The 9,827-nt window shown below is 45.3% G+C and overlaps 1 protein-coding gene across 6 annotated transcripts; it reads right to left on the bottom strand.

The window, feature by feature from the left end:
* Positions 1-2,511: 2,511 nt before the first annotated feature.
* Positions 2,512-9,300, bottom strand: LOC310673374 (uncharacterized protein). Of its 6 annotated transcripts, none has more exons than XM_083431831.1 (5): positions 9,165-9,300; positions 5,624-5,722; positions 4,865-4,948; positions 3,701-3,786; positions 2,512-3,060 (listed from the first exon to the last, which is right to left on the bottom strand). In XM_083431831.1, exons 3-5 carry the CDS (start codon positions 4,929-4,931, stop codon positions 2,578-2,580), a joined length of 636 nt encoding a protein of 211 aa, XP_083287957.1. In that variant the 5' UTR covers positions 4,932-4,948; positions 5,624-5,722; positions 9,165-9,300; the 3' UTR covers positions 2,512-2,577. The 6 variants fall into 6 exon arrangements, with proteins under 6 accessions (XP_083287957.1, XP_083287953.1, XP_083287955.1 ...); XM_083431827.1 differs by having other exon boundaries at positions 5,620-5,722; positions 9,165-9,299; XM_083431829.1 differs by lacking the exon at positions 9,165-9,300 and adding an exon at positions 8,937-9,150 and having other exon boundaries at positions 5,620-5,722.
* Between the last annotated feature and the right edge of the window lie 527 nt (positions 9,301-9,827).

The following is a 9,827-nucleotide window of genomic DNA, read 5'->3' as shown; positions in this document are numbered from 1 at the left end:
AAAGCAGCAGCTGGCCCCTGACAGCTCAAACTCACATTTCTCATCTTTGTTGGTAACAAAAAGCCTGAATTGGTGTTGGGGCTCCCTTTCCTTTTCTCACCCCTCTCTCAAACCATATGATGGGCTTTACTCTGGTGGCCTGTGCTGAATCTATAGGGATATTTCTTTAATTTTCAAGTATGCTATTTGTTCTGCCACTTTCTCTGAGAAACAGAACTGTATTCACTCCTCTTAATGAAGGGAACTTGAATCCAGCAAGAGAAGGCTGGTCCTTCCTGTGGCTGGCCTCAGCCGGAAAGAGGTAAGACAGAATGCAGCATGGAGGAAGGGAGAAGAACAGAAGGAGAAAAGGAAGGAATATTTATTCCTCTTTGTCCTGCAACTTCTCTTCTCGCACCATGATTTTTTCTCCTCATACAAAAATGCAACCAAAAAAGACAGGACCACTGTATAGCAGTGACCACTCACCCCCCCCCCGCCCTACAATTGTGTCAACCATATTAAAAATACAGTGGTACCTCAGGTTACATATGCTTCAGGTTAAATACGCTTCAGGTTACAGACTCCGCTAACCCAGAAGTAGTGCTTCAGGTTAAGAACTTTGCTTCAGGATGAGAACAGAAATCGTGCTCCGGTGGCGTGGCGGCAGCAGGAGGCCCCATTACCTAAAGTGGTGCTTCAGGTTAAGAACAGTTTCAGGTTAAGGACGGACCTCCAGAATGAATTAAGTACTTAACCCGAGGTACCACTGTAATTATTAAATATTTCTTGCCTTTAATGCCAAAGCTCTGGTGCTTTTTCCATAAGCACTTTTAATTTCATCAATATTGAATGATTCTTCCTGCCGCCCCGTTATTTTCTTACTTGGTTTTTCTATACACAAAGCTTTTCCTCAGATGTCCTGCAGTGGCATATTGAACATCTCCAGACTTTTAAGTTACAGGAGAATGCAGTAGTCATGAGCTATTATTAATATTTATATAATTTTCCCTGTACAGATGTAAGCCTGGACCAACATTTGCTCTTTTGTGTCATTATAACTGCTATTTGCCTTTTTTTTTTTGTTCTTGGCATTTATTGCTCTCTATCACATTAGCTTTCATAATCCCTTTCTCTTTGTTTAAAACAATCTCATGGCTTTTGCAGCTGCCAGTGGTGCTGCTTTGTAATTTATTTGCTTTGCTTGAGAGATGAAAGTGGAGGCAGCATCATGTCTCAGTGTTAAAGAAATGCAATCATTTCATCTATGTGCATATTTCCAGATTACGCTCATCTTCCTAGTGGAGGTTAGGCCATTTGAACAAACGGGGCACTGCTCCCCGATCTCTGTCTGCCCTCAGCCAGCCAGCGCCCTCCACCCAGCCACCGCCAACCTGCCTTCCTGATTTCCTTACAACCAGTTCAGCGGTGCCACTGCCCTTCAGATTCCTCTTCCTTTCGTCTGCATCCAGTGGGCTCATACCACCGGTTTATGAAGCTGTGTACACACGACATTCACCTCAATCTACTTCTATCTCATAGTTTCTGGAGAAATGCTGCATTCTGAGTGTCTCCACCCCCATCTTCAGCCCAGACACTGAGGTCCAACTCCAAGGCCCCTGTGGCGGATCTCACTGTGAGAAGCCAAGTTACAGGGAACCAGGCAGATGGTCTTCTTGGTAGTGGTGCCTGACCTGTGGAACGCCCTCCCAGCAGATGCCAAGGAAATACAGTGGTACCTCAGGTTACATACACTTCAGGTTACATACACTTCAGGTTACAGACTCCACTAACCCAGAAATAGTGCTTCAGGTAAAGAACTTTGCTTTAGGATGAGAACAGAAATCATGCTCTGGCGGCGCGGCGGCAGCAGGAGGCCCCATTAGCTAAAGTGGTGCTTCAGGTTAAGAACAGTTTCAGGTTTAGTACGGACCTCCAGAACGAATTAAGTACTTAACCTGAGGTACCACTGTAAACAACTATCTGACTTTTAGAAGACATCTAAAGGCTGTTTAGGGAAGTTTTTAATGTTTGATGTTTTATTGTGTTTTTAATATTCTGTTGGGAGTCACCCAAAGTGGCTGGGGAAACCCAGCCAGATGGGTGGCATATAAATAATAAATTGTTGTTGTTGTTGTTGTTGTTGTTGATGATGATGATGCACTTTCCATACACACAAGAATTTCCACATGACCCACAACCCTGATTGCACAGGGTTCCAGGGTACATGGAAGCCTCTGTGTGCATGTGCCTTTTGTGTTGAGAGAATGCATGTGGCCTTCTTCTGAAGACAGCATGAAAGGTGAGGTTTTAAGTTGCAAAATGAGCACTTTTTTTTAAACACCATTCTGCATCTTCAAGCATTTAGCCCACTTCCCCCATGTCAGCTGAAAAGCAACAGCAGCAGCAAAAGACAACAACACCCTACTGTTGTGATATAAATGGGAATGGTTATTTAATAGCCATTCGTGCTCTAGTCCATGGGGTCACGAAGAGTCGGACACGACTGAACGACTAAACAACAACATTTAATAGCACTGTGATGGCAGTGGCGTACATTTTTTTTTCTGAGCGGTGGTTGAGCAATGAACCCCCACCTTAGTGTGGCATCCTCCGGTCCCTATGGTAGCGTGGCTTCTGCGCATTGATAGAAGAGGCATCTTGATAGAAGAGCTTCTCTCTTCCTTCAGGAGGCATGCTTTCTTCAGAGAGCCTCTCCTTAGCCCTGACAGCCACAATTTCCTGGATGATATCCTCTATTTCATTCGCTGTTAAAATCTCTTTCTCTGCCTTTAGATATGACGGCCCTGGAGTTGGCACTTGCTCCCGTGAGGGTTGGAGATCCCATCCAGTATGTGGTTGGATGCCCTCTGGAGCACAAAAGTCAGACAATTGTTCCCTTTTAATTTCTGCTTTTCCCTCCTCCAAATTCCCACCTGCTAGCATTTCCTCCCCTCCCCTTTTATTCTGCTTTTGTTTCTTCTTCACTCTATCTTCTTCATCGAAGATTTTCTGAGCCACGTCCAATATACTAATCCACTGAGGAGAGTAAGAAAACTTTCTCCATTTCTTTGAGGGCTCCTGGAAAAAGGCCAAGCACACGTTCACATATAGGGTTAACGGGAAACACTTCCATGGTCTTTATAAGCAGTTGTGATAATTTCAGGTGGAGCATATGAATGCATAAGTTTACCATGATAAATTCTGCCCCTCAACTAAAATGATCAGAGGTGACGGCTCTCTCCATTATACTTGGCTTGTGAGTCTCCCAGGGCAACTGGTTGGTTATTCTGGGAGAAAAAGTGCCAGATGACATGGATAATCGACCTCATCAAGCCAGACTTGGGCAAATGTGGAGGACTCCTTGGTCCTGAATGGGGTAACTGTGCCCTTGAAGGACCAGGTGAGCAACCTGGGAGTCATTTTGGACTCACAGCTGTCCATGGAGGCACAGGTCAGTTCTGTGTCCAGGGCAGCTGTCTACCAGCTCCATCTGGTATGCTGGCTGAGACCCTACCTGCCTGCAGACTGTCTCTCCAGAGTAGAGCATGCTCTCGCTATCTCCCGCTTGGACTACTGCAAAGCGCTCTACGTGGGGCTACCTTTGAAGGTTACCCGGAAACTGCAATTAATCTAGAATGCAGAAGCAGTAACGTAGTCTAGCCCCAGCTTATTCTTAGAACAGACCAAATTAACGTCTCGCTGCTTCTGTTAATCTCACCATTAAAGGAATTACAACCCTTGGTGTTAGTTTCCCCATTTTCACTTTCCTCAACTCCACAGCTGACTGTGATTCTTGGAGAAGACCTGCAATGAACATGACGCAGAATTAGAAAATTGTCATTTGCTTATTTAAATGAATATTTGCAGATGCTTATGGAACAAGACTATGAAATGCAAAGCAGCATGAATATCTGTGTCTTAGATACACATAATAAAATCCATGGCTTAGATCCATATCATATCCCACTTTTCAATAGGGATGGGTGAAGCTGCTAACCCCATTAGCTTGGCTCGGGATTTTTCCAAATCCCAGCTTCCCCAAATGGTCTCCTCCGTTTTCAGGATCTCGCAATTATGTAGTCCAAACCTCTGCTATTTGCATCTGAGCTTTCTCCATTGCATTTAGGCTTACCAGAGCTCTACCAACTCTACTCCCTAAATGGCAACATTAACATTCCTTGTCTCGTACTGGAGAAACAAGAAAATATAAGATGTTGGTTCAGGCAGGGTGGTGAAGCCAGTATACAGTTCATTATGTACAGCTGGTTACTCAAACTAGCTATTTTACTCTCTGTAACTATTTAATTTTGTGTTTTGTGAGTTACTACTACTGCTACTAACCTGCCCTTCACCCTAAGGTCCGAAGGTAGGTTACAACCAGTGCTTTTTTTCCTTTAAAAAATGTTTAGGGGTATTCTCATTTTGACTTTGATTCACTTTGGCTTACAGCTGATTTTTTCCCTGGGCCTGCCAGAATATGATGGTTGACTAGGCTGGGGGTGTTATTGGGTTGTTGTTTTTATTTTGATTATATACTGTATTTTTCCATGTATAAGACTAGGTTTCCCCCCCTAAGAAATAATGTCAAAAATTAGGGGGCGTCTTATACATGGATAGTGCTGAGGGTGGACTGGCAATTGGTTGTTGCCCCCAAGATAGGGGGCACCTTATACATTCTTATAAACGGAAAAATATGGTATATTGTGGTTTTATATTTTGATTTTGTTCCGTGAACCGCCCTGAGACCTCTGGGTATAGGGCAGTATATAAATTCCATAAATAATAGTAATAGATTGCGCATTATCAAACATCCCCCCAACCCTATTGGCATGCCGAACTCCAATTACACACAAGAATCGATAAGGTTTATGGTTCTACCTACTAAAGAAAGGAAGGACCGGTTCCGAGGGAGCTGCCCTCTGCTCTTCATTTTCCTTCTCTTTGCTCATATGTGAATTCTGCCTTTCTGTATGCATATTGAAAAAATTGATAGGTGAATGCATAAATACTGCTTTCTGACTGCATATCAGATAATGGAGGTGGGGCTTATCCATGAGGAACAGCAGACCTTTAGATTTGTACATGAAAACATAGGAGATACACAGCGGACGCTAATGTGCCTGTGAGAAAGGGGTTTTGCTTTGTTTGGAAGTATTAGGGGGGAAAGGTCAACTGTATACATTGGATCCAGACAGTGGCCTAGCGTTGGTTGCTGGCACCCGGGGCAGGCTCACACACTGGTGGGGGGGGGACGTGTGTCAGGCAGGGGGGCGCCAGTGCATCCCTCACCACTGAGGCTGCCAGAGTGACCCCATCCCCAACAGAGCAAAGTGGGGTCATGCTGAGCCCCCTGTTTGCTTGCTCAGGGGGGAGCCTGGCCAGCCAACACAGCCCTTTTCAAGTAGGGATGTGAGGAACATTTTCACCTCTCTCGCTAAGTGGCAGCAAAGCTTCAGGAAGGAAGCCAGGTATACATCACAGCCTTAGCTTACCAACCCCAGCTGCCCAGTCACTATATTTCACAATGTTAAAGGATGCTTGCAATCATCTATTGCTATTTGTGCATGAAGAGGAAAGGTTTGCCTGGAGCTATGGCTAGGCCCATATTACTTTCTTTCTGAAAACAGTGGTACCTACCTACCGCTAACAGCAAGGGTTGCCTCCTAGGGATCTGCATGCGGTCGTTCTTCCTTCTCTTCCTCATTCTCATGAAAATCCAGTTCAGCATCTATCTATTCTTCTGTCAATGCAATAACAGATTTTTAATCTCCTTCAAAGGGGTTCAAATGGCAGTGTGGCGGTCACACAGGGTCCCCGGACGTTTGACGGACTATTGATCCCTGTGCCACAACTATGATCGCCACCAACCCGTTTCTCTCGGGTACACACGGAGTCCAGACAGTTGTTAACATTAAACCAAATAAACAAGTTTATTTTATAAGCATTAACAAGTTTATGGTTTCAGATAATTTTTCTTGTCGGTTTCTTAACCTTAGTTTCTTTACCGGCCTATACCTTCCTAATACCTTCTAACTGATTATCCCAACTGTCTATCTGACTCCTCTTAACAGATTCTCTCACTCTCTCACATCAAACTAGCCCAAACTACCGTCTTATCCTCTCTCTCCCTTCTCCAACTCCAAACTGACTTCTTAACAACTCTAACTCCTCCCCTTGGGTTCCTGTTGGTTAATCATTTTACCCTTAGTTAACCCTTTCCTTATGACCCAGTATGATGTTACACACCTAGCAGGGCAAATGCCACAGGCAGGTGCATATTTTAAAATGTCGATATGTATACATAGATGTATGTTATCTGTTATAATATTTAAGGCCACATACAGTGGTGCCTCGCAAGACGAAAATAATCCGTTCCGCGAGTCTCTTCGTCTTGCGGTTTTTTTCGTCTTGCGAAGCAAGCCCATTAGCGGCTTAGCGCTATTAGCGGCTTAGCAGGCTTAGCGGATCAGCTGATAAGCGGCTTAGCGGATCAGCTGTTAAGCGGCTTAGCGGCTTGGGAAAAAGGGGGGGGGCAAAGGAAAAAAGCCCCGCAGGAACTCGCAAGACATTTTCGTCTTGCGAAGCAAGCCCATTAGAAATTCGTTTTGTGAAGCACCTCCAAAACGGAAAACCCTTTCGTCTAGCGGGTTTTCCGTCTTGCGAGGCATTCATCTTGCGGGGCACCACTGTATTTTCATATTTGCACAAGGGGTTATTTAATTGGGCTGGTTTTTATCACCAGGAGGAGGAAAGCATTATCTCTACCTCAAATTCCATCCCCACTCTGGGGTTGTCAGCTTTTGAATCTCTGGACAGGACCCAAATGGACCAAGCAGTGAAACCTGGCGATTCAGGGTTACACCCAGGAGGATCCCAGTGTGGTTAGAGGGCCGAGGTTGAAAATCCCCACTCAAATCATGAATCTCACTGGAATGACCTAATTTACCTCACAGGAATGTTGTAAGGACAAAAGGATGGAAGAGAACCCTACCCAGTGCATCCTGAACTCCTCAAAGGAAGGGATAAAACCAGAGTAAGCAAACAAACACATTTTAAAAATGGTACCTGGCACATTGAGGCAGAGCCTGGCGGAATTTGGTCAGTCATGGTGAGGGCCAAATGGAAAAAAGAAGGCATTGTTGGGCCAACTCTGGGGATTCCTGGCTTTTCAGACCTACTATTGGTTCCCTGTCAGAACGTAGTTTTAGTGGTTGGACAGACTAGATAACAAATGAATGCTTAGCAACCAAAACCCTCCTACTGATGGAAGCGTCTGAGAAGCATTACCGTGCAACACCTACACATGTTCTCTCTGATACTTCTGCAATCATGAGAGCTACACTCCTGTATTATTATTATTTTTTTTAAAGGGGCAACCCACAAATTGTGGGACCATGGCCTCCTTCTCCTTGCAGCCAAATGAAATATGCATACATGCCAGTTGACTTAATGAGTGCAATGTTCAAAGTGCTGGTTTTGACCTATAAAGCCTTAAACGGCTCAGGATCACAGTACCTCAAGGACCTTCTCTCTCCATATGAACCTACCCGGACCCTGAGATCATCTTCTGAGGCCCTTCTTTGTGTGCCTCCTCCTTGAGAGGTCCAGAGGATGGCAACACGAGAACGGAGCCTTCTCTGCAGTGGCTCCCCATCTGTGGGATGCTCTCCCCAGGGAAATTCGCCTGGTGCCTTCATTATATACCTTTAGGTGCCAGGCAAAAAGGCTCTGTTTTAACCAGGCCTTTGGTTGACCTGATTGACATCCTATACCCTTTTAAAATGTGGTTCTTTTTTTGGGGGGGGGGGGGTGTTATTGGGTTATTGTTGTTATTTTGATTTTAGATATTGCAATCTTTTCTGTGAACTGCCCTGAGACCTCCGGGTATAGGGTGGTATATTAATACAGTTACAGGGTTACAGGGATGCGGGTGGCGCTGTGGGTTAAACCACAGAGCCTAGGACTTGCCGATCAGAAGGTCGGCGGTTTGAATCCCCACGATGGGGTGAGCTCCCGTTGCTCAGTCCCAGCTCCTGCCAACCTAGCAGTTCGAAAGCACATCAAAGTGCAAGTAGATAAATAGGTACCGCTCCGGGGCGAAGGTAAACGGCGTTTCCGTACGCTGCTCTGGTTCGCCAGAAGTGGCTTAGTCATGCTGGCCACATGATCCGGAAGCTGTACGCTGGCTCCCTCAGCCAATAAAGCGAGATGAGTGCCGCAACCCCAGAGTCGGTCACAACAGACTCTGCTAACCCAGAAATAGTACCTCAGGTTAATAACTTTGCTTCAAGATGAGAACAGAAATCGTGCTGCGGCGGTGCGGCAGCAGCAGGAGGCCCCATTAGCTAAAGTGCTGCTTCAGGTTAAGAACAGTTTCAGGTTAAGAACGGACCTCCGGAACGAATTAAGTACGTAACCAGAGGTACCACTGTAATGATGATGATGATGATGATGCACTGAATTTTGTGCGCCGTAATGCAGTTGGCTTTAGTATAGTGAGAATGGACAACCATTTGCTTGCTTGTGGACTTACCCCTTCAGAAAACTAAAGTTGGGGGGGGGGGGAGGGACTGCTCATGCAACGAAGGTTTCCCACCTTCTTCCCTCCACTGTAGCCCCTTGCAGACTCTGAAAAGCTTCTCAAAGGAGGATCAGAGGATCAGGAGTTTCTCCTGAACAGTATGGAGGATGGCAAGGGGGTACGGAGTGGCAAAGGAAATTGCCAAATATCAGGTGCAGCTATAGGAATGGCTCCACTGCCTTCAGCTGAGTGCAGTGTGCATACAACCCCCCTTGAGGATTATTATTATTTATTGAATTTATATACCGCCCTATACCCAGAGGTCTCAAAACATAAAGGCCATAGGGTGGGGAGGCGGAGCCACACATACTGCCACGTATACAACTAATGGATACACGAATAGGGGTACTAACAGTTTGGCTACATTTCTTACTGGGAAGATATTTGAAATCTCCACCTGGTTTTAGTTTGCAACCCAAAAGGTGTGCCTCAGAACATATACCAGCACTTGCTAAGTTTATCCACAGTTACTGTTGTGCTTCCATTGTAAAGAAAGAGCTACTAAGTTGTACAGAGCCATTCAAAGGTGACCTCGCTCTAATGGGAGATGAGCCTAGATTTTTGCAGCTCAATTTTTTTGCTGCCGTTTCCATGACCATACCTCTGCACTGTGGGCAGAAATAATCTTAGTAGTAACCGGTTCAAGACCTTCACTTGCACGGCAGTTGGTAGGCATTAACCAAGGCAGTTGAGCTGTTCTGTGATGTCACAATAAGAGGCTAGAGGTCTAGCGTGCCATAGAGCTAGTCCTCTACGGTTGCAGAGAGAAATGCATTTCTTGTTGATCCTTTTGCAGATTACAGGGGTACCTCGGGTTACATACACTTCAAGTTACATACCCTTCAGGTTACAGACTCTGTTAACCCAGAAATAGTACCTCGGGTTAAGAACTCTGCTTCCGGATGAGAACAGAAATTGTGCTCCGGTGGCATGGCAGCAGCAGGAGGCCCCATTAGCTAAAGTGGTGCTTCAGGTTAAGAACAGTTTCAGGTTAAGAACGGACCTCCGGAACGATTTAAGTACTTAACCCGAGGTACCACTGTACTTCAGCGAAGGTCATTCCGAAGGAAATGTAGATAGTGATCAACAGGCCTCTATAAACTGCAGTTCGCAGTACAAAATGCCAGTAGGATAGACACTGCTGAATTCTGAGCAAAACACCATGTGGATGCAGTCTACCATGAAATGTGGGGTAAACTTTACCAAATTTCATACATCCTTGCTTTGTATATAATCTGAGAAAGGGAGCAGGTGGCGCTGTAGT

This window comes from Podarcis tiliguerta (genome assembly GCF_965153285.1).
Source record: "Podarcis tiliguerta genome assembly, chromosome: 3".
Taxonomy (NCBI): Eukaryota; Metazoa; Chordata; class Lepidosauria; order Squamata; family Lacertidae; genus Podarcis; species Podarcis tiliguerta.
Note: the sequence above shows the minus strand (reverse complement) of the source record. Positions and strands in the feature narration are given on the sequence as shown.

What these genes read in the sequence shown, in the direction of transcription:
- LOC310673374 (XM_083431827.1), bottom strand. Translation starts at nt 5,710, where the DNA reads ATGCTGAACTGGATTTTCATGAGAATGAGGAAGAGAAGGAAGAACGAC. An exon ending in ACCCTTGCTGTTAGCGGTAG is followed by an intron (nt 4,949 to 5,619) that starts GTAGGTACCACT and finishes ATATGCATACAG; the next exon opens with AAAGGCAGAATTCACATATG. An exon ending in ACCGGTCCTTCCTTTCTTTA is followed by an intron (nt 3,787 to 4,864) that starts GTAGGTAGAACC and finishes TGTTCATTGCAG; the next exon opens with GTCTTCTCCAAGAATCACAG.